At 31.3% G+C, this 25,586-nt stretch overlaps 1 protein-coding gene across 10 annotated transcripts in view; it reads left to right on the top strand.

Moving 5' to 3' along the window:
* NOVA1 (NOVA alternative splicing regulator 1) overlaps positions 1 to 25,586 on the top strand; it is a 149,266-nt gene that overhangs the window by 102,529 nt on the left and 21,151 nt on the right. For all 10 annotated transcript variants that reach the window (XM_042942875.1, XM_042942878.1, XM_042942879.1 and 7 more), the window contains 2 exons: positions 9,349 to 9,515; positions 19,612 to 19,683. In XM_042942875.1, the coding sequence (XP_042798809.1) occupies positions 9,349 to 9,515; positions 19,612 to 19,683 (239 nt within the window). The remainder of the gene's footprint in view (positions 1 to 9,348; positions 9,516 to 19,611; positions 19,684 to 25,586) is intronic.

Raw genomic sequence — 25,586 nt, 5'->3', positions numbered from 1 at the left:
TTAAATGGGGGGGTACCTGGGTGGTTCCAACTTCAGCTCAGGTCATGATCTCGTGGTTCTTGAGTTCAAGCCCCATGTTGGGCTCTGGGCTGACAGCTCAGAGCCTAGAGCAGCTTCAGATTCTGTGTCTTTCTCTCTCTCTGCCCCTAGCCTGCTCCCTGCTTGCACTCTGTGTGTGTGTCTCTCTCTCAAAAATAAATATCAAAAATGGCTTAATGGCAATTTTATGTTATATGTAATTTACCACAATTATAAAATATTTTGCCATTTTATATCATCTCAGCACAATTTAAAACTGTGCCCTAAATTAATAACTTTTTATTAAAATAATTCTCCGTATTAAAGGATTACATGTACCCTTGAAATTTTTAACATTTTTCCAAACTTTACAAATTTACCTTCCCATATTCCTTCCCCCAGCAAGTTAATGGGTCACAATTCTTCATGCTTCCTGTATATTCATTTGATATAGTGTATGTGATCAACAGTAGGACATTTGTTATCATTCACTAACTGGAGTAATTCACTCTTAAAACCTATGCAAATGTGGGTCTTGTCTTTGTATTTGATTTATAGGCTGGCTCCTAATAAAGATGGAGTCATTTTCAAAATAACTATTTTTCAAGCAAATGTGGAATAAAGTCACTGCTTAGACTTGGGTAAAACATTAATCTATATTGGATCTCAAAGTGATAATTTCTATGTTGGGAACAGGACCATCACTAGGGATGTTCATCTTTTTACTCTCAGCTTACATCAGTCCTCAGATTTTTTTACAGTGCTTCATGTCCAGTGGTATGTTTCTTTCCTTACCTTCAGATGACTTTGATTAGCTATGCATGCTAACCACTGGTCATGCTTCTGAGTTTGTGAGCTTAATTTGATAGCACGTGTTTGTTGCAAGCTGTTTTCCAGCTTCCAAGCATGGTCCACAGAATTCTGCAAATTAATCCCTGTTAGTACATAAGGAATAGCTAGGAAAATTAATTCTAAGTGCAGTTTTTCTTCTGGCAGAAATTTAAGAGTACAAATCAATGTCAAAAATGGTGACAGGGTTTGGTAGTGAAAAGAAAATCAGGAAGTCTATTTTATATATACATATAAAAACATGATTAAAACTTCTAATAAAATTTAGTCATGGCAGTTTTATATTCCTATAATCCATGATGGAAGTTAAAAGGTGATAATACTGACCAAACTAGAATTGCCGTGTCTGAATTTAAAATCATAAACCTATGTATGCTAAGGATGGATGAATAACTAGTCAGTCATAATTATAACTGTTGGTAGAAATTTTTGCATGACCTCAGAATTTAAAAACTGGAAATGAGTTACAATATATATGAGAACAATTGCAATTGTTACTTAGAATTTTCAGGTATGTCTGCTTTCAAACCTCAGGGTTCTTCAGAAGTTAATGTCTCCTATGATCTTGTTGCTGCCTTGTGAGAATAGTTATTGAAAACTAAATGACCATGCCATTTGCATGCTTGGGAAGAGAATGAGTAAATAAGAAGCTGGACATCCACTCTGATTCCCATTCATTCATTCTCTCATCTTAAGTTCTTTGAAGACTCTATACTTTTAGATTTTTCTGAAAAGTAGAGTAATTCTTTGGCTTGACTGAGTATATATCAATGGTGAAGCATGCTCTGTAAACAGATTATCAAGCCTTTGCTACATTGGTTTGGGACTAACGCATGTTATAATGGCCCTTTTCAGATTTTTACAGTTTAGAAGTAGAGACATGATTATGTGGAGAGTTAATTACCTGGAGAAGAAAAGCAATTATTACTTCGTATCATAAGATGTCAATTCCTATGATTTCCTTTTTTAAAAATGCCTCTTCTTGAAATAGTATATTTTTTTCCTTAGAAATTGTAGGGTAGGAGGAAGCATTATCAAATGTGCATAACTGTACAATGGTATAAAAGCTGCAATTACAAATTGGACAAACTTTTTATGGCAATTTTCCTAAGTGCTTTTGTTGATCTGAAAACTTGTTTTCAAAAATCTGCTAAATAGTCCACACAATTATTAACTATCTCCTATGGTGGTAAGTTCTCTGCAAGAAGGGTCAATCATTTCTTTCATTTTATGCCAGATTTGGAATAAATCTGTGAAGTGATATTAATGGTGTGACTCAGTGTATGTAAAAAATTGTCAGATTTGGGTGAAAATTACTTTTCCAAGCTGAAACATGTGACTTTCTTAAATGGATGTAATTTGGGACCTGGCCTTTCATTATATTTTCAGAAGGTATATGTTATAATGGATATAAGGTGTAACATATAAAGTATATGTTATAATACCGTATTTGGCAAAACCTTACATCTCTGCATTTGTTAGTTGTGTGTCCTTGGGCTAGCTGCTTCAAGATAATATTATCTGCCCTGGTTATTGTGAGCATTAAGTGAGTTAGTATATAATATATAATATACAATACACTAATATATTAAATACATGTATTATGACATATATATTTTTATATAAATCATAAGATGGTTTATAAATTTACATATAATCAATGTTTAAAGCACTTACCTTCCAGTAATATTCTGAGATACATATTGTAAAATTGCTTGTTAAATTAGCTCTTCCCAATGAGTATAGGGACATGGAAAAGAAAGTAAGCCAAAAGGAAAGGTAATAGAAGGTAATACTCTATTTCTATACCTACGAAACCCTTAAATACTCTTAAGTGGGGCTTTTGCTGATGTAATTACAGCAATAAATACAGAATGCATATAAATCAACTATTTATAAAGGCATTAGTAGGAATAGATGTTTCTTATATAGAGATTATTGTAGAAGATACATATTAAAGAAATGGTAACATTATCTGTTGAAAGGTAATGTGTTAAAGGCATGTATTTTCAGGTATCTTTCAACAGTTTTAATCTGTTAAATTTATGATTACTATTACTGTTTTTTAATTCTTTAAAATAATTTACATTTTGTTGTCTAACCTAAAATTTATAATACATGTTGTTACTAGTGATAAATATTCTATAGGTTATTTTTAATATCTAATCTAAGGAAACCTAATGAGCTAATGCTCCTGCTTTTTTTCAAACCACAAAAACTTGCAACTAATTAAATTACCATGTATAGACTGAGACTAATGAAATAATCCCTGAAAATTGCTTTATTCATTTAAAAAATTATACTCTCTGTTTTAGTTTTTCATTACTGAAATACAGTTGACATAAAATGCTATATTAGTTTCAGGTGTACAACATAGTGATTCAGCAATTCTATACAATACCTAATGCTCATCACAACAAATGTAGTCACCGTGTGTCACCATACAGTGTTAATACAATATCATTGGCTATATTCCCTAGTCTGTACATTTCCTCTCTATGACTTATTTAAAAATAAATAACTGGAAGTTTGTACCTTTTAATCCCCTTCACCTATTTTGCCGATCCTTTTACCTCTCTCTCCTCTGGCAACTATCAGTTTGTTTTTTGTATTTAAGTCCGTTTCTGCTTTTTTTTTTTTTTTGTTTATTTGTTTTGTTTTTTAGGATAAATTGACTTACATACACAAAGAAATCTTGAGATTACCACTTTACTATTGCCCAGAATTATATAGTTGACTCCCAAGTTATTATGGAAACATTAAATATATTTGAAATACACAATAAATTGGGAGATATTTCTTAAAATAGTAGAAATTAAATTTTATAATGAAAGAAATAAACTTTTTTTTAAGGTTTATTTATTTTAGAGAGAGAGAGAGAGAGAGACAGAGTGTGAGCAGGGGAGGAGCAGAGAGAGAGGGAGACACAGAATCCGAAGTAGGCTCCAGGCTCTGAGCTGTCAGCACAGAGCCTGACGCGGAGCTAGAACCCACAAACTCTAGGATCATGACCTGTGCCTAAGTCAGACACTTAACCAACTGAGCCACCCAGCCACCCCAAAGGAAATAAACCTTTATTCAGAATATATTCTGTCTAAAATAAGTAATTTCTCAATGATATAAGTAGCTGTTGTCTTACTGTAAAAATTATCTATATGTTATATTTTGTTTTAAATCTCAATTTTTGCCTATTGCAAGGCTAATTGGCACCTGCATTTTCTTAGTCCTTTTCAAGACCAAAATCATTGTCAGTAAATTGTCCTAGAATTATTAGTAATCTACTAGATTTTTTATATTAATTTTTCATTTTGAGATGTTTCACTGACATCCAACCAAATTTATTATTTTAAATTGATACTGATATTTTCTAAAGAAGTATATACTTGCATTTTCATTATAAGACACTAGTTATATCCTTAGTAGGAGTATTTTCTTACATCCAAACAAAATGTTCACTAATTTTCATTATAGTTGGCAATTGGAAATAATGTGGATCAAATCATTAGTATGTGCCCATTATTCTAGACTAGACCTATTCTAACGGACATGATAATTTATAATTTACTATATTTTTTAAATAATTTTCTCAAATTATCTAGTTTTATACACATTTACTGATCTTCTAAACCCAAAGAGGGTAACTGCTTTAATGTAGACATTTTATTAATAAAAAGTTCTTAAAATCAATCACATATGTTTTCAATATACAGATGAGAAGATTTAGACTAAGGTTTTCATTTATTCAAAAAAGACTTCTTAAGCATCTACAGTATACTGTGCACTCTTCTAGACACTTGAGGATATAGTAGTGACCATGACAGACAAGGTCCCTTTCATACTTTAATTTTTATCTTTGCTCATGTTATTATTGTTTCCAGATTTTCTTCATAGCACAAGTTCATTTTGTATTCTGTATATATATGTTATTTGTTTTATGTATAGTGTCTACATGAACTAGAATATGAACTCCTTGAAAGCAGGAGTATTCGTCTGTCACTCAGCTTCTAGGATAGTACCTCACATTTAGTAGGGAGTTAATAGACTTTTGTCAAATGAATGAATGAACTGAATAAAATAAAGACCCAGGAGTGTGTGATAATCTGAAAGCTAAGTGAAATGTTTTCAGAATGGATTGGTTAACTGCGTCAAATTCTGCTGATGGGTCAAACAACATAAAGACATGAAGGTTGGATTTACCCAGGTACAGCTGTGATGAATGGTTTGAATGGAGTGAGGGACAAAAGCCATACTGGAATAGATTCAAGTAAAAAGAAAGTGGTGAAGAAGTAGAAAGGGGATCATTCAAGGAATTTTGAGGGATAAGAAAATTGAGCTATAACTGGAGAGAGGAGTATGAATGAAGTCAAGGAAGCCTTTGAAATGTTTTTCTTTTATTTTGAAAATTCCAAACATACAGAAAAGAATAGTACAGTGAGCCCCCTTACACTCTTCACATATATCAGCAATATCAAAATTTTTGTAGACTTATTTTATTTACTCATTTTGTTACTGTTTAATATTTTGAAGTGAATCCCAATCATTTTATCTGTATATGCTTTGATATGCATCTAAAAAAAAGAAAAAAAGAAAGGAAAAATGACAGTTTTTTTACACAACCTGATGTCATAATCATACCTGTTAAAATTAATAGTAATTCCTTGATACTATCTAATACCTAGATCTTATATTGTCACAATTATTTAAAATAAAAGTTGTTTGAATCTAGATTAGTCAAATTCTAATTTACATTTGATCATTATATCTCGTAAGGCACTTTTAGTCTAGAGGGAAGTCCCTCTTTTATTGATGGGGCAAGAACAATTGACCTGTTGAGTGTCCTACATTCTTGATTTGTATCTTTGATTCCTCATGGTGTCATTTTTTTTCTGCTTTCAATATTATTTGTAAACTCTAATGTTGTATGTTTGACTGGATTTAGGTTCATCTACCTTGGGAAACGTACTTCATCATTAGTGCCCTGTGTGTCATTGGTATTGCTTCACATCAAGAAGTGCACGGTTCACTTTCACATTCTTTTGGTTTTATTTTTGTTTTTTTGAGAGACAGAGAGCAGGAGTGAGCTGGGGAGAGTGGTAGAGGGGCAGAGAGAGAGGAAGGAAGACAGAATCTTAAGCAGGCTCCATGCTCAGTGTGGAGCCTGATGCAGGGCTTGATCCCATGACCCTGGGATCATGACCTGAACAGAAATCAAGACTTGGGTGCTTAGTCAATTAAGCCACGCTGACACCCCCACTTTCTCATTCTTAGTCATGCTAATGGCTATCAGGGAGGACAGTTGGTGACTGCCTGAACATTTCCACTGAAAATTACCCATTAACCTTACATCATATGATTTGATGATCTTTGCCTAAATTAGTTACTTTATTTACTTTGTCAAATAATTTTTAGTTCTGTCATAAAGGAGGAGTCTTTAAAAATTGAAGAAATTATAACATGTTTTTCTGCTGATAGAAATGATTTAATAACAAAGGAAAAATTATGATGTAAGAAAGAACTCTAATACCTGAAGAAATCGTGAACTTGGTAGGTAAGAAGGAAGAGGGCCCACTGCATAAGTGATAGAATGCTGTAGGTAGGACCAGGAACAGTTTAAGTGACTTACTTATTCAAGGTTACAGCACAGAATGAATATATTTTATTAAAATTCTATCAAAATTCTGCTATAGAATCTGTTTGAAAATTGTACCTAATTTTAGAAGCATGCATTTTCAATATATGATATTGTATGTGAAATCAAAACTGAAACCACTTTAAATTTCACTGCCTGTATTTGACATTGATCCTACTTGTTAATTTTTCTAACTTCTCCCTTAAAAGTGCATTTTTAAATTAGTGTGTCTTATACTTCTGTATCTTTACATCATAAGAAATGTGGGCATATACTTTTATGTAATTGTTTTTCAGCTTCTGTTACTAGTCTATTGCAAAGAGTAGTAAATGCTACTGCTAAACAAATAAAATGATAAATAACTAGCAGTTTAGTTTAGACACTAATGGAGCCTGAAAGCCTTTAAAGTGACAAAAACAGCAACTTTAATGATTTATAGGTGCATTTTTGTTACACAGTTTGGTCATATACCTGACAGTTTTCTCTCTTTGTGACTTTTTCCTAAAAATTATAGTTTTGTGTTATCTGAGTAAAAAGGCCATTAGGGTTCAGGAGAAGAATTTGACAGCATGTCTTCTGAGGATTGCAGCAATTCCCATTGGTGGATATACAATCTCCTTTTTTTCCTTCTTTTTTTTTTCTTTTGTAGTACTAATGGTAGTGATATTTAATTCTCAAAGATTATGTACTGCAAATTTGAACCAATGAACTATCTCCAAATTGTCTCCTATATGCTATATGAAATTCAGTTTTAGACAATCGTATTTCTTTATGGCTCAGTGATTTCCATTTACTACCTGATAGTCTGTACACTCTAAAGTGTTGTTACTCTGTTGGGGTTACTGTATTGTCTGACATAATATGTAGTGTATTAAATTAGAATTTTAAAGGCAACATGGATTATATAATGTCTTCAGTTATTTAGTACCATGTTGTTTTTTAGAATTCCTATTGAGGTTGAGCCTTTCCTATCTGGCATCCCCAAAGGAGCACTCTGTATTTGTCTCCAAAAGCAGGAATATAATCTGATCTATTTTGTTTTGTCTCCCGACTTAGATGAGAACACTTTGCATGAACTACATTGATCAGTTATTATTATCCTTTCTAGTTATTTATTAGACAGTTAATACAACCTTGTCAAGACTTCCCTAGAGTATCCCTGTAAACTAGATCATTTTACCCAAGAACCACCACAGAGATACATCTAGGTTGACAGGATGAGAAAAGCTGATCAGGAGAAAAAAATATTAAGCCTTCAAACTCACGTTATGTTTTTCAGATTTTCTTCATCCTTACAAATGAGAGGCACACTTGCTCTCTACTGAAATATTTTGTACAACTTAAGAAACTTAGTTTTTCATAGACTTGAATCTTCATTGTTTAAAATAAGAAGTTGTAATTTAGGTGTATTCTTGTAATATTATTCTTTAAACTCTTGTGATGAGTCTTTTTACTAGAAGTAAGAATGATAAGCTTTTACTATTCTTTTAAAAATTCAAAACTATTAGAAACATAGAAAAATGGTTTATGAGGCAGTTAATCCTTAAAGCAACATAATCTCCCTGTGATTTTTTTTTTTAATGTTTGTAGCTTCACAATTTTGTCCTTCCAAATGTACTTTAAAAATGTTTTGTAGAGTGGCTTAGAATTTTTAAACTGTAACACCAAAAAGAAGTGTGTCAGGTACTTGGAAGTTTTCATGTTTATTCAAAACCCAGTATTTTAGAAATTTAAAAATAATCATTCTTTTGATATTTTTTGTTAACTGTTTAATAAATGCTTCTGAGAAGTAACTTTATGTGTTGTGTTGGGATGCTGAGAAGATTACAATTTAATACCAAGCTGCTATAATGAGGCTCACTTTTATAGTCTGAAAATGAATTTTTTTTCCTTAAGGTTTATCTGTAAAATATAGAGTTGTAAGATCTATATTGGACCCAACCAAATTTATTCACTAGCAGTGGAAAGAACACTATTAATTATATCTGTATCAATTATTCATCAATTTCAAATTTCATGAACTATTTTAAAATTTTGGTCTTAATTCTGATATTCTGTCTTATTAAAATTACATAATAATGACAGTGCTGTTTCGTTCATCTAATAAATATTTATTTTGCACCTGTTATACACAGGGAGTGTTAAAGGCTGTGGGGAAACTACAGCACAAAACAAAACAAGCTAATCCATTGTCCTCTGAGGGCTTGCATTCTAGTGAAAAAGTTAAAAATTAACAAATATAAAATATCAGGTAATGTTGATGTTATAATTAAAGGAAGAGCAGGGTAAGTGAATAAAGAATGGTAGAAATGAAGAAATATACCTGCCATGTAAACCTTCCAAGACCTCCTCTCCCCACCAGTTTAAATGCTCTTTGCATTGTAGACCATCTATTTGTGCCATCCATGTAGATACATCCATTATTTTTCACATCATACCATCGTATAATTGTTGACCTGATGCTAGCTTTTTACCCTTAAGATATCTTCTTCGAAAGCTGGGTCCATAGATCTTCATCTATGTGTTACTAGCATTTACACGAAGTATTTTTATAAACGCTCTGCAAGTATTTTTTTTATGTCAATGAAGGAATGATAGGCTCATAATTTCTTAGGATCTCTGGCTCTACTGGAATCCAAAGGCTGTTTTTGAGACTATTAGGAAAGAATGAGTGTAAAAATGATAAAAAGGAGTATATATGTATGTATTCCCTCTGTTTGGTTCAGTTGAACATTTCTTTTTAATTGAGAGTTTTACGTTTTACACCATATCATCCTTTTTCATGGCTTTTTTAAAAAAAAAAATACAAAATAAGAAAGAAAGTTTTCTGAAAATTAATCTTTCATCCACAGGTACTACTGAACGAGTATGTTTGATCCAGGGAACAGTTGAAGCACTGAATGCAGTTCATGGATTCATTGCAGAAAAAATTCGTGAAATGCCCCAAAATGTGGCCAAGACAGAACCAGTCAGCATTCTACAACCCCAGACCACCGTTAATCCAGATCGCATCAAACAAGTGAGTGTTTAGTTGGGAAATCAAAGAGAAATATCCACAGCATAGTATGAATTCCTTATAAAGGAAGCTTAAAGTCTTAGCAGATGAAGTTTTGTTTTTTTCCTAAGCATACTTAATACATAACAAAGTTGTCATTTTATTTACTTAAAGACTGTCAGTCAGAGCCTCTTCCATAGATTGACTAGTTGATTTATTGATTGATTGAATAAATCACTTTTTAGTGTTATACTGAGGAGCAATTATATGGCTCATTACTTTTGTGATTACCTTTTAAAAATTTATAGACATAAATTTGTTTAGTTTATAGGGATTAAATCTTTAAAATTATATCACTTTTTAAATAAAGTATAAAAATTGAAGTGAGAGTATATCCTCAAGATTTCAAATACCATATTTTTAGTAATATTTGTAGTTTTCAGTATACTTATAAACTCCTATTTTGTTAACTTGTTATATATAACAGTTTTTATAAACAAATATGTATAAGTAAATTTTTGTACTTAGCAAATAGTCTTTTGTTACAAATCAGCTATTATGTTCTGTATAACATGTAGTCTTTATATATGTCATAAAAGGCCAATGTTTACTTTTAATGTGTGAGATTTTTCTGTAACAAAAATTTTATTTGATAAAAGACAATGTGAGTTTTTAAGGTTGAATAATGGCTGACATGCTGTAGGGGAAAAATGACATTCTTTAATGTTAAAATAGGTGAATCCTTCCCCATAAACTCTTAAATTCTCAAATTTATTTGTTACCTTATGATTATAATTATTGTTTCTGCATTTGCCCCTTTATAATTAGCTGCTTAATTTGTGGTCATACAATCAGTAGACTCTGCCTTCAAAAGAAATGTATTAACTTCATTAATTTACAGAATACTTAATTTACAGCATTTTATGTTCATTGTAATAAATTTGAAATGTAGCTCAAAATCTTATTAATTTCATGTTTCTGGATTGAAAAAAATATTATGCCAAACAGTGTTATTGACATATTGTAATTTTAACAACGTATAGATAAAAGTAAGGCTGACTAATCATACACAAACATAGGAATTAATAATTAGGTAATATATTTTCAAATTATAGGCTAACATTAAACTTTCTGTTGATTACTGTTCAAATTTTTGCCATGTTTACATCAGATAGCTGCTATTCCATATAAAATTTCATTTTATACTCTGTCACTTTGATTTCTCTACCCTTTTTAAGGAAGTATCTTTTAACGTATGCATGGCAGAATGTAAATATTTTAGAGTTCTACGCATCAGTTGATGTTTTTTTCTTCTTCCCAACCATATATAGTTTAGAAATTTAGCTTATCTATGCCAGGGGAATACAAGGAATATTTTTAAAACTGATACCTTGAAAGAGATACAAGGACTCTGTATCCAGATTCTAAAACTATGAGTTTAGTTAAAGACTTCTGGGTTAAAATCACCTGGGGCTAAGAATTTACAGAATTCCCACTAAAGTGTAGTAGGGTTTATTGACTTTCTGCCTTACTCCAGCCTATTTCTACTCTCTTTTATACTTTCTGTGAGAAAAGTGCAAACATTTATAGATAAGAGTGAGCATCTTGATTTTTTAAAAAATAAAATATACAATGTAGTTTTAGTAGTATGATATTACTGGCGGTATATTTAGGACAATGATATGAATGAATATTTATTATTTTTATAATAATAGCTAGTATCAAATAATGGAATATGAATCATTAAAATTGCAATTTTCTCTATGCAATATGAAATTTAAAGGCTCCCGTATATCCAGTACCAGTATAGATTGATGAAAACCAGAATTTGAAAATGTTTGCTTTTTTTATTTACTTGCCTTGGTCAGATAATGTTATTTAAAATCATGATAAGTGTTAAAAACAATAGTGATTGATTGATTTTTGTGTATTTTCATTCATTTGTAAGCCTGGTAGATATTAATGGAATTAAAATTATTGTTGATTTTAATATGTTTATGTAATAAGTGATGTACATGAAATAGAGTATCATTTAAAAAATTAACCAAACAAGTACACTAAATCTATTAGGGCAATATATTTAATCCTTAAACACTTTCTTTGTAAGTGTAAAAATTAAAAAATTTACTTGAAAAATCTGGAGAAACCATCAAACATATTTCCAAGATAGTATAGATCAACAGAGTTTTTTATGTTTTAAGTTTTCCTATTTTAGCAATGTAAGATTTTTTTGTTGGGTTATTCGCTAAATAGTAAGTCAAGTATATAAATTTAAACGACCACAGTTTTGTTTCTGAAGAAATTATGCTGGTTATCCATTGTCAAATAATATGTCCAAAATAAATTGCTCTAGAATATATAAAAACATTTCATATATCATATTTCATATGATATTTTTATATGATAGTTTTATATATGCATACATTAATACATAGAATCACAGTAAGATTTCTTTTAAAATGGTGGTCTTTCCTTTGACATTTATCTCTTCTTTGGGCTTTATTTGGTCCTGAAGTTAATTTTTGAAAAAATTTCTTTAAAACGTCTTTTAGAATTTTCTTTTAGTTAAATTGGGCAAAGAATAAAATTAAGAGTTTTAAAAAATGAGAGAGCTAGAAAATACAACTTCTGCACAGAAATGAGTTCATGTTGAATATAAAATTATAGCTTTCTGAATGTTTATTACTACATGACTGTTGTTTTTTATGATTGATAATTTTAAGGTTTGCTTCCTAAAAGAGTATAATTTATATGTAACTTGGATTTAAAAATAGGAAATCACAGTTAGTTCTAAACAAACATTTTAAAAGTTACAATTTCAAACCATATATATGGACTTTTAACAGAATATTGTGTTCTGAATTATGTAATCTAGATATAGTTGGTAACTGAATAAATTGCATGAACCAGAATATTCTGCCCAAATGAAACCTACATTTACTGACTGAATGAATGCTCAGACAAATACAGTTTTGTAAGAAAATAATGCAAACTGGTCTTGCAGGCCTTTGATATAGTGGAATGATGAAATCTAGGATAACAGCCTTACATCCAACTTCAGATATTAAGGTGTTGTTCCCTCTCAAATGTTTGTTGTTGTTGTTTTATTTTAAAAATATTTATTTGCCAATAGAGAGGGACTCCAATACTTTATGTATTCAAATGGTAATAGTAATAATGATTAACGTGTATTGAATAATTAAAATATTGTAACCTCTGTTCTATCACCTTAATTAGGATACTTTTATGAAGCACCTAATAACCACTGTGCTAATTTTACAAGTCAGTATACAAAGAAACAGATAACGCAGAAAGAGCCAGTAAACCAAAATTAAACATATATTACAACATAGAACATCCTATTGCTTATTTTCAGGACACGCAAATAGCAGAGACATTCAACGATCTTCAAATAGTTTAGACCTTGTTTGCCTAGAAGCTTTGAACTCATTCCTGGAGCATGTCTTTAGTCCAGAGTAGTTGGTACACATTTTTCCATTTCCACCTTTTTTATGTTTTGAGCTTTATATATACCTTTTCCCCTCATAGGATTATTGCAACTTTTCTTCTTTTTAAGCCCCTCAAATCCCTCTCCAAGTATGGTTGCTTATACATAGTAAGTCAATATAAGAAACCCTAAAACAAGGTAGAAACCACAAATCAGTAATACAGTTAGCATTTGTTAACTCCTTTTGTCTGTTACAAATTTTCAGCAATTCTTTTCCATTTTGGCTCAAATGTATTTTTAAGAAAAGCTACATTAAGAACAAAGTGGTTATAGGCATTTAGAGAATTTTCTTGTATTTAAAAAAAATCAAGTGAAGATATCAAGAATCTCACTTAGAGTTTTACCTCTATCGTGAAAAATTGGCAAAAATAGCACATAATTGTATTCACTATTCATCCATTCAGTCATGAATTTATTAAATGCCTTCTTACTGAGTTGCAAGATATATTAAATTGTAGCCCTTGCTCTCTAAAACTAGCTTGTGAGAGATCAGAAATGATTAAAATGATTTATAAAAATGTCAAACTGTATATACCAAAATCGCAGCATAAACAGTGTACTATAAAATACATAAAAGTTCAGAGGCATGTGGAAGAAATATAGGGTGGAATGACATTTGGTCTTATAATACAGGTGAGGATTTGAACCAGACCTTGAAGATTCTATAGGAATTTCCTAATTAGAGGAGAAGAAAGATAAAAAGCTTATTTTAGGCATGTGAAACAATATGGATTTGAGAAAAAAGCTATAATGGTTGAATAGTAAGGTGACTCTCTTGACAGAAATGGAACATTTGTGTTGGAGTTTAGAGGAAATTAATGTTAGGATGAGACCAGATAATGGAGAGCCTTGGATGTCTGGCCGAGGGACATTCTATAGATTTCTTCATAGTATTTCCCAAAGGAACTTTTTTAATTTCTCTGAAAAGTTAGAACAAAAGGAGGCACATCTGCATTTTTTCTCTTCTGTTCTGAAAATCCAGACAGACCCTTAAAAAGGGGTGCCTGTATGTATAACTGTTGGTAGAAGAGAACTATGACAATTAGCTGAGTGATCTACTATGCAGATCTTTAGGTCTGAAGGTTTATAAGAAAGTATTTTTTAAACTTCTTTCATGTAACACTCAAAAATTCAAGGAATGTTAAGCTTTGTCAGGCAAAATAAATAAATAAAGGTTTGGTGGTCAAGAATGAAGGATCAGCAATGTAATAGTGACATATACGGTGTTATACTCTGTTTCTCTGCCAGCCATTGTGTTATGTGCTTTACATGTATTATCATATTTTATCCATCTTCACAAAAACCTATCAGGCAGGTAAGGAGTACAGAATCCATGTTATACTTAAGGAAGCTGATGAGTAAAGAAATTTAATAACTTACCCAAGGAAATGTAATTGATAATTGATCTTGACACTGAGCTATATGGCCTCCAAATTTGAGTAATGATGATAAAATGAAATTTAGTAGATTTCTCTCTTTGGGGACATTTCATTATCTTGAATAAGTTTATCCAAGAAGAGATCCTCATTTAAAGTAGAATGTCTTGTGTCAGGGTGAAGTTAAGAGACTAGGCAATATTTTAAGAAGATGAACACCTACTCTGGTTTGGTAGTGAAGCTGAGGCAAATGCATGATGTTAAAAGAAATGTCAAAGTAAAATCTGTGAGCCTCTGAGAATGATTTGTTCTAGTTCCAAAATGGTAAGAAAAGAATAAAAAATGATTATATATGGTTTTGAGCCTAGCAGAATAGTGAAGCCTAAAAAGCAATTAATGAATTGTAGGCAACTGTTTGAAATAATATTTTTGTTTGTTGCAGGCAAATTCAATAAGTTGTAAGTTGTATGCTTTTCTCTTGAAGTAGTCTTTTATAGAAACACAGGTGAGAATGTAAAACTGAAAATATAGATCGTTAATTGCATCATAGGTGATAATTTCACTTACCATCTTTATTGTAGTAGAGAAAAAAAGGAGCAAAAAATGAGATAAAGAAACAAGAGAAAAAGTAAGTCAGAGGCATTGTAACGTAGTAGTTAAGCCCATAGGAGCCGGAGCAAGTGTGCCCAGGTTCAATTCCTGGCTCTTTAATTTACCAGCTATTGTACCTTTGGGTGAGTTGTTTTGCTTCTCTGTACCTCAACTTCTTTACTCATAACATGGGGTTAGTAATAGTAGTCTATTTCACAGGGGTATTGTATTAACTGAGTAGAACTATACCTGGTTCCTAGTAAGTGCTCTATTAATCATAAAGATAAAAAGGAGATCAGTAATATTCCCTACGATAAAATAAGGAGGGAAAGTATAAGGAAAGATGCTCAAAATGATCCAATACCCAGAGAAAAATAAAAAAAAAAAAAGATTTCAATAGGAGATTATTGGAGATTTAAAGGTTAGTTTTAATCACATGGTGAGAACACAATCATTATTTCCTACTAATATTATTTCCTAAAAGTATAGTGGCTGGGTAGGTAAAGAGAAAAAATGGTGTGGAGGTTAGAAATGCTGATTTGAAATTTTGGATATACAAAGGAGTAAAATACAAGTTAGATAAGGGAGACTTACGTAACCCCTCTCTCTACTCAAGAGGCTGATGTTAAAGAAAATAAACAAGAGCTTGAAAAGGCAGAGAAATTGGAGATGAGATTATTGAGGGGACGAGATGACTCAGCAATAGGGGAAAGTTAACATTTAGGGTATTCAGGGGAGGAGGTCTGAGTAGGAGGTCACAATTTTGTCTATAATGAAAAGAAGAGGAAGATGTAAAAAAAAAGGTGGTTTGGAAAATGGAAAAAGTTCAGACATAGTCAATTGTAGTAAATAAGGAGTTCATTCTGGAAAATCATGATTTTTTTCAAATAACAAAGACCATAAGTTGAAAGATAAGTAAAATACATGGTATTGAATGATTGAAGAGAAGGATAATGGTGTGGAATAACAAATTATGAGGAAAATAAGCTATGGAATAGGAATAAATTCTGAAAGACCTGTGTAACTTTGACAATATGAATTTATATTAGAGCTGAGGGGTTCCAGATTGTTCAGACATTGGAAGAAGGGAGGAAAGAAACTTGTCATGATGAAAAGCCAGAGATGACAATTACATATTCACATACTTTATCCATTTTTTATAGAGCACTGTACAGATTTATTTACCAGAACTCGAAACACAGGTGGAAGGTGACTACTTGAGTAATACTACTCAGCTAGTAATAGGTTTTGAATTACAATTGAGACTTCTTGTTCATTGCTGTTCTCAATTTACCTATAACTATCAGAGGTTCTTGACAGTCTGTTACTGTAGATTTGCTTGGAGGTAAGCTGCATATATTACAGAGTTCATTTATAGTAATATTTTCTGATCCAGCAAAACTGTCACTTGTTAACAAGAATGCATTTTACAATTTGTAGTCACTTTTTTAGTTCTTATTCCCAGAAACCTAGTTATATCTACACTTAACTAAATGTCTGTTGTTAAATCATGAATATTTGAAAACTGTTTCAAAGGATCCACTGTTTTGAAATTGTCAAATACTTTAAAATTTTCTGCAATACGTAATTCAGCCTCCAATCTTTAAAGCAGACTTCTTAAATGGCTACTCAATTCATGTAAATAAAAATGTTATATTTTTCCATTTGAAAGATAAAATTGTGCTAAAAAATGACTGTCCCTCACAATCACTATTTGATAAATGTGAAACAAAAAATAGAGAAAGAAGTGTCCTTTGTAAGTGTTATTTATAACAAATATTTTAACATACTTTGCTTATATGGATATACAGTTAGTTACATCTTCATGATGTGTGACAGGAATTTTACTAAATGATTTTTAACTCTGAAACCATGAAACTTTAAATCTGTGTAGTAAGTAGGAGTGAACACTGTTTATAAAACAATAGGGAAACAAACATATTGTACATTTATGTTGAAATTGAAATATTTCTTATGGATTCTTCGGTTCTATTTTTGTTGAGAAAACTATTAAAGCTGTTTCATTAATCTAATTAATAAACATTTTAAATGAGAGGTATTATTTTAATACATTTATCTGTTTGTTAGAACAATTTTTTTGTAGCTAAAAAATCTACCAAAAATGCAAACTTCCTGGAATCTTTTTATTGTTATAAGTTAAATTTGTAAAGGGAGGAGACTTTTTGTGTTTAAAGTATCTTTATGAATAGTAGCTACAAAACTCATCATGTGTTTATTTCATTATATGACATTATTTTAGAAATTTAAGTGAAAAAAAATCTATTTAGAGATGATTTATTGTGACATTTTGACAATCTTATCCCTTCAAGCTCAAACTTATATAATTTTCACCTGTTTATTTAAAATACTAAACTTTAACTTCTTATCAGATGATGATGTTTAATAACCAAACTTTTAATGATTTAAACACATTCATATTTTCCCAAAGTTTAAAGTTACTGTTTTTGTTTCTATGAGAAAGAAATAGCATCAGAATTATTAAGGACAATATTGATGACTATGAATTGTATCAGTTACTAATAATATATGTCTAATATTTCATATATATGCCAAGCAACAAAAAAGGTATTGAATAAGTTGATGGAAGTTAATATTAATTGAAGTGACTACAAATTCTGAGCCACTTGCTATTACTACTTTTTCCACATTGTTCTTTGCAGTGTTTCAGTACCTTATTGAGACTTCATAGCCAGGGTAAGGTGGATGTCATAGTGAACCTCTGGTACTTCAGGTTGATTTTACCCTGATGGAAATAGAAGAACCCAATACATACTTAGTGCTTCTGTATGTTAATGAACTTAAATTCTAACCTGTTTTGACAGAATTGGCCTCTAGATTTATTTCACATCTATTTCATCAGCAACCTCAGAATTAATCTGAGATAAGTACAGAACAGATTTTTAAGTATGTTAATTACTCCCAAGAATTCTCTGTAGTAACACTTGTAACCAGAGATGGGAAAATAAAATTTTCACTGTTTAACATATAGTAGCATCATGTCAATAATATATGTTCCAGGATAGTATTGCATGAAAAGAAAATAGTAGAGCAATTTTTAATAACTGAAAATGAAAGTCTCTCTGGAGAAATGACAGGAATTTATTACAAGGAACGAAAACAGAAAACAAAGGTTTTGAAGATGTATTTTCTTCTTTTATGAGGTTTCATTTCTGAATGTAGTTCCTGTCCCCTTTTTAAATATGATTTAACAAAAAAAACCTTGGTATAACTCAATATTAAGTCTGGTTTTCCTCAAAGTATCTTAGGTTTTAACTTAGAAGAACCAGGAATCACTTGAGGAGTGGACTATTTAAAACATGATTTGATGTTAGAACCAATCTTTACTTTGTTACTGGAGAATAGTAGTTAAGCAGAAGCCTGTGAATTTCCTATTTTTTTCTTTTTATGATCAACTGCTTTGTTCTACCCAAATTAGAACTTTTGAAATCTTAAATGAAGAAATATGATTTTGTTAAGTAATTTTATCTGTTTTTTCTGACACTGCTGAACCTTTAAAGTTATGCTTTTGCTCATATCTGAGTAATTGTGATGCATATGTATTAATATAAAACATAATGTCCACAAAGGATTATGTCTATACTATAAAACTACCCCATTTCACCTATTGGGAAATATTATCTATTGAGGATGCTTCTTAAGCAATGCTGTTCACTAAAAAAGTAAAATTACATTTTTTAAAAAGAAAAAGGCTTGACATCTTACACTTTAAGGTTATTCCATTAGACTTGAAGTTTTTAAAAAATGTTAATGTATTGTTCAACAAGTATTTTATGGTCTCATACTATATATTTTATATATAGTATGTATAAGTGTTTAGGAATGAAGTGAACAATAAATATGATTCCTAATATTTTTGTGCTTATTTTCACCACAGGCTGATGATGCTACAATACATCTATATTAAATTTTTAGTCTTTAACATAAATGATAAAGATATTATAGCAATTTGTTAAAATGCTATTAGTTACTTGTTTATTAATATGAGGTTAATGTTTACATTTTCAGACGGGCTCTAAATTTCTTAAAAATTAATATTTTAGAAGATAATCTGATATTAAGAACTCAGAAGTACAAATTTAGTTGCTTTTAAGTATGGATCCCTAAATTCATATGGAATCAACTTGTTGGTGATGTTCAACATATTAAGTAGGTAGATGCTTTTATGCCAAAGTAAACTTCATTTCACCACTTCTTCCAATCCCCGACTGTATTCATTGATAGGAAAATAACTCTTTCAGTTTTACTCATTGACTTTCTTGAATTTTTGTTTGACATCTCTTTTCCCCCAAGCAAACAAGAGGGAAAGAAAAGAGACTACTATTCATGAATATGGTCAGGATACCTTTAATACTCATGTGAATTTTTATCAGTCACCATCATGATTTCAAGTCATGAATTTATTTTTACATGCTTATGCATGCATATTTACATGCATTAGTTACTTAATTGATCTTAAATTCCATTAAATTTGAATGAATAGGAGAAAAATTTGTTCATAGGATTTTGTTCTCGTTATATTACATTTTATTTTATTTTGTTTTATTTAAATAATCAGTTTAAGGCTTTTAAAGGTTGATTTGCTCCTGAACTGCTTTGTTCCCAGACATTGCCATCTTCCCCAACTACCACCAAGTCCTCTCCATCTGATCCCATGACCACCTCCAGAGCTAATCAGGTACAGTATCATCCTGTCATCTACACCATACTTTTCACGGGTGATTGCCTGCACACTGGAGAAAAAGATAATGGTGGGTTAAGGATATATTCGTTCATTCACATATGTGCACCATGATCAGATTCCAAGTAACCTGAGAAAGAAATATCCATTATTCCTGAACCTTTATATGCATTTTTTACTTTAGATAACAAAAATATATTCACATGGTAGACTACAAGAATTTTGGATTTTTCCCTTAAAATTATGGCTTAATGGAGCTCTGTGGGTTTTTTACTGAGTCACTGTTTATAATCTTCATTACTGTTTCTTCCTAGGATTATTGGTATATATATTAAGAATGTCATATATGTAAAAAATAAATGTATAAATATGACTTATTGAGCAAAGGTATATCTTTAAAAGTGAATGCATTTTCATTTGTTTTTTATTTTAGACATGTCTTACTATGTAAACGATTTTCAACTTTCAATGAAAAACATTTCTAGCAATCTGAAAGTAACTGAAAATTGGTGTTTGTGATAATTTTAATGCTGTTTAACAACTCAGGAAATGGTATTTTCTTCTAATTTATACTAGTGTTTTCTTTGGTGGAGTGGCACACTTTGCAATTAGAAATATGAAACATGTTTTTGATGATTGTTTTGCTACTGAATATTTGTAGGTCATTTTTCAAAAATGTAGTTATTTTTGGCACATTTAAGTAAATCATCTAAAATATTTATATGTAATCCAGAGCCTAATGTACTTGACAAATGTTGAAAAATATATTCATTAAAATGATTAAACACATTTTCATTTTGTCTGAGTTGAGCTTCATTTAGGTGAGAGATGTTATTTTTTTGATATTTCCACTTTTTTACTAATACAAGGCCTTATGGGATTATTCAAATATTAAATGAAAGCTTATCTTTTTAATATATTTTTCATATAGTTGACTAATAAATTATTAACTTTGAACTATATTTGCTAACTATATTAAGTGTGCCCTTTGCATGTAATCTAATCTAAGTCTATCAGAATAATTTTGCTCATTTGCTAATTCTAATACTTTTGCAACCTCAGGAAAAATTTTAAAACAATAACTGGAAGCAAAACTAACATAGAGTGCTATTTTATTCTATAGTAGGAGCTTGATTTTCATTTTATACAGTAGCATTCCCTTTAGAAAAAAAACTACTTTATAATACTCACATTTTAGCCCCAATAAATTGGTTAAAATAATACACATCTCTAGTGATGAAACCCAGCACTTCCCTTTGAAGGAAATGATATGAAATAAATGTGAGAACAAAGCTTGTAATATTGATGCATGAAGTTAAAAAGGTGTTTATACATTTGCACTCTCTATGCCTTATTTCTTACATGAACTTTATGTGATATAGAAAACTATTGGAACAACTGACTTTTTTTTTCTAGTGTTTCTCTTGTATTTTATCATTCTTTATTTTTCGAACAAAAGACAAATGAGAACAACAGCAATACAAACAAAACTAACGGTTTTTCTCAGTGTGTTAAGTAAAAAGTCCTGGATCTGGAAAGAAAAACTATCTCAATAGTTTTGTCTTTGATGTTAGATTTATACTTTCTTTTTTTTTTATATGAACATGTGAATTTTTATTAATTGATTTCTTTAAAGGCTCATTTATATATTGAAGTTTACTAATATTTTTACCCTCCAGATATATTACTATATCCACCTCTACCAATTCTAATATTTTCCTAATTTGAAATAATAATTCGTTGCGGTTTTGTACTTTGTCTACTATACTCTGTTAAATATATTTTATTTATATTCTGGTCTCTTCTGTTTTTATACAAACAAGCATAGTATCTCCTGGATAACATAAGGCAAGATACAAAAGAAGAACAAAACAGAATTCTTAAATATTGGAATTTTAGTCATCGTCCATTCTTATGTTATTAGTAGTTTGTACTCATTGTGCTCCCTCAGTATTTCCCAATAGTTTCAACTCCACTAGATTAGCTTAGATCTTTAAGGGTATATAGATAGAAAAATGGGTTCTAGTGTGATAATCTTAAAATCTTCATAATTAAAGTGAACTTTTAAACCTATAAGTAATTTTTTTATGTGTTGCAGCTAATAGGATACCCTCTGCTGTTAAAAGCAACCAACTATAAACTTTTTCCTTGTAAATTTTTATAAACCAATGTAAAATACATCCAGTCAACTATCTGTGTTAATTTCATCCGTAATAGTTAAGTGAGTTATAATTGAGTCTATTTTCAGAATAAATAGTTTGTCTATGTTACAAACTAATGTGATAAAAAGATCTAAGGGACTATTAATATTCAGAAAATCCAAAAGTAAAAAGCACAGAAAATACACCAAAGAGTAAGTTTTATTGCAATTTCAACATTTAAAAATCTTTTCTTTTAATAATGATTACATGTTTCAGTACCTACTAAATTTTAATTTTCTACCCTCATGTTTCTACAGATCAGACTATTTCCACAGGTCAGACTGGCAGACTGTAACCGCAGTGTTGTGGGTCTATAATAATTTCCCCCCTGAAAATTGAGAAGTCTTACAGAATGGTGGTTAAAAGTCAAGACTAGCACCAAATTGTGTATGATCAAATCCTTGTTCTGCCACTTACTTGCTGAGTAAATTAGGCTTCACTTTCCCCTTTTGTGCAATTCCGATAATTATAGCACCTCAAAGGGTTGAAGAAAGAAAGAAATTCATTGTTAATAAATAGTACAGTATCTAGAATGTAATATTCACCTTAAATGTTAGGTTATGTTTATTTTTTTATGAAATATCTTTCAAGTGATATGAAAGAGTATTCTTTAAGATGGTGAATAACAGCATACAGCTTATTAAAACTGAGTTTTATCTTTAAAAAAGGATTCTAAGATACTAGTGTTCCTGCTTTTTTAACTCCAAAATATTTCTGTAATCAGTCTCTGTGTGGTTTTTAAGATAGTGTAAACTACACTACAGTTATTTTCTCCTCTAGTGAGAATACTAAGTCATGCATTCTCCAGTGATAAATCATCTTGCTATTATTTCCCTATTGAGAAAGAAAAGTTATAAGGGCTAATAGTTTTATAACTTACACTTTTTTGTGTGTGTGTGTTGCATATTGCAAAGTGCAACTTTGAAATTTCCAACAGGTGAAATTTTAAATATGAAGCAAATATAAAGATATAATAAATAGAAGTAGATTCTTTAAGCAATGTGTTTTTTAAAATCTTAACAAAATAAAAAAATAGAGGTTTGATCAGTTCTGAATTATTGATACTAAATTTTTTAGTCACTTCAAAATTCAACAAAATGGTTTTGTTAATCAGTCATTGGTGCCAAAAATTAAATTCCAGCCTTAATTTTAGATTCCTGGTGGTTAGCTCACCTAGGATTCTTCTTAAATTTCATGAAAAGAAAAAGGAAAAATAACAATTGCAGAAACATCTGCTTTATGGACACTCGTTTACTGATGAATTTGAAATCATATCTCAAAATATAATAAAACAAATGAAAACAGGTAACTCATGTATAGCACCTTTGCTATGGTTACAGGAAAACACAGATGAAACCCACTGGTCTTTCTTTAAATTCATGACTGTAGATCTCAAATGAATCCTTAATTCTCAAATAGTCATAAGCCCATTTACTTTTTTACTCTCTAGATGGCTATTTCATATGTTCTCTTCTTTCAACCTCTGTATTAGCTTTCTGTTGCTGTGTAACAAGTTACACAGTGGCTCAGACAGCACCCATTTATTATCTTGTAGTTTCCATAGGTCAAGAGTCTAGGCACTGCTTCGCCGAGTTCTCTGCTCCTGGTCTCACAAAACTGCAATCAAAATATCGGATGGAGTGCATTCTCATCTAGAAGCTTGACTGAAGTCTAATCTGCTTTTAAGTTGATACAGGTTGATGGCAGCATCCAGTTCCTTGAAGTCAGTGCCCTGACTTCTTACTGTCTGTCGACAAGAGGCTGCCCAAGTTCCCTGCAGTATGACCCTCAGTACAGTAGGCACTTTCCACTATGGCTATTTACATCTTGCAAAGCCAGCAGGAAAATCTTTGTCCCATGTGTGCTAGCAAGATGAAACCTTACATATTGAACTGAATCACATGTGTGACTTCTCACCTCCTTTACTATACAATATATAATCACAGTAGTGACATTCCATCATTTTGCCACATTCTGTTGATTAGAATCAAATCACAGTTTCCACCCACATTCAAATGGAGAGAATTACACAAAATGTAGCACCAAGGAGGCAGATCCTGGGGCTTTCTAAGAATTCCCCTATCAAACCTTCCAATATCTCTTGCTCCATCCTCACTCCCAACAGATGATCTGAGTTCCTGCTTCACTGAGAAAACTGAAGCAAAGGAAAACTTGCACAAACTCACACTAAACATAAACGTAATACCCACATATTCTACATTCTCTTACCTTCTCCTATCTAAAGCCAGTAATCTCACTTATACATTAAACCTCATCCTTTTTCCTTTACTCGAAGACATCTCTTCAGCAATTCTGCCTTCCCTCTCCTTTATTATCTTTCACTTTTTTGTCTCTATGGAATCATTCCCATCAGCATGCTTATATCTGTTTTTTCCCCCATCTTAAAAGACTAAACAAAACTTTTAATGCCACTCTCCCGACCAGCTAATGCCCCACTTCTTATACTCCTTTGTAGCAAAATTCACAAATTGTTTTTTCTCTGTTCTCTGTTTTCCAATATGTCTCTTCCTTCCCATTCTTTCTTAGGTCCATTCCAGCAAGATTTTTGCCTCTACCATTTCACCAAAACTGTGTTTGCCAAGGACATCAGTGATGACCACACTGCTAATTCCAGTTGTCTATTCTCGGTACACATGTTACTTGGCCTATTAGCAGTATTTGTCATAATTCGTCACTTCCACTGCCTTGCTAAACTTTCGTTACTTGCCTTCCAGGATACTACACACTTGGGATTTTACCCCTGCATCATATCATGTGCTTTGTCTCAGAATTCTTTGCTAGTTTTCCTCATCCCACTTAATGTTGGAAATCTCCATGTCTTACGACTTCTTTAGGGTTTATACTTTGTTTCTCCTTATCTAATACCATGGCTTTCATATGTTAACAATCTGCAAAATTTATGTCATCAGTGAGAGGCAGCTTTACTATGAACTAATGAAGCTTAAGCCTTAAGATTTCTCACCTCTACAAGCTTATTACAAGGCACCGTACCTAATTTTAAGTTCATTACTTTGAATATATTTCCCAAAGATGTCCCCTAAAATTGTATGATACCGGTCCCACATAACTTGGGTTCATATTTATCTCTTAATTCCGCTCTAAGAAACTATAGACTGTATCCAGATTCCCATCCAGCAATTTCCACTTGCATATCTAATGGACATTTTAAATTCATCAGTCCAGAAAACTACCCTAACCTTCCTCCATCTTTACCAACCTTTACTATCTCAGTAGAGGCAGTGCCGTACATCCACTTGCTCCAACCAGAAATCTCAGATTCACCCTCACCTGTTTTCTTCCATAACCCAAATCCAGTTTCTATACGATATAATAGTGACTCTGCCTTTAAAATAGAGGTAGAATCTTAATCACTTCTCGTTACATCTACTGCTATCCTAGTCCATGCCTGTATTACTGCAATAGCCTCCATATAGGATTTCCTACCTTTTCTACCCTTGCTATCCAAAAGTTCGTTCTATACCAAGTCTGTATTCCTTTTAAAAATGTGTCAGGTTTTGGTGGGGTTTTTTCCCCCTTTGCCTATATCTGTGATAGTTTCCTATTTCACTCAGTAAAAGCCGAAATCCCAAAAATGATACCCATTAACTTACAAGATCTGGCCCTTGTCACATTACCTTTTTCATTTCATTTCCTACCTCACCTGCTTACTACTCTGCC

The sequence above is a fragment of the Panthera leo genome, chromosome B3 (genome assembly GCF_018350215.1).
Source record: "Panthera leo isolate Ple1 chromosome B3, P.leo_Ple1_pat1.1, whole genome shotgun sequence".
Lineage (NCBI taxonomy): Eukaryota > Metazoa > Chordata > Mammalia > Carnivora > Felidae > Panthera > Panthera leo.
Note: the sequence above shows the minus strand (reverse complement) of the source record. Positions and strands in the feature narration are given on the sequence as shown.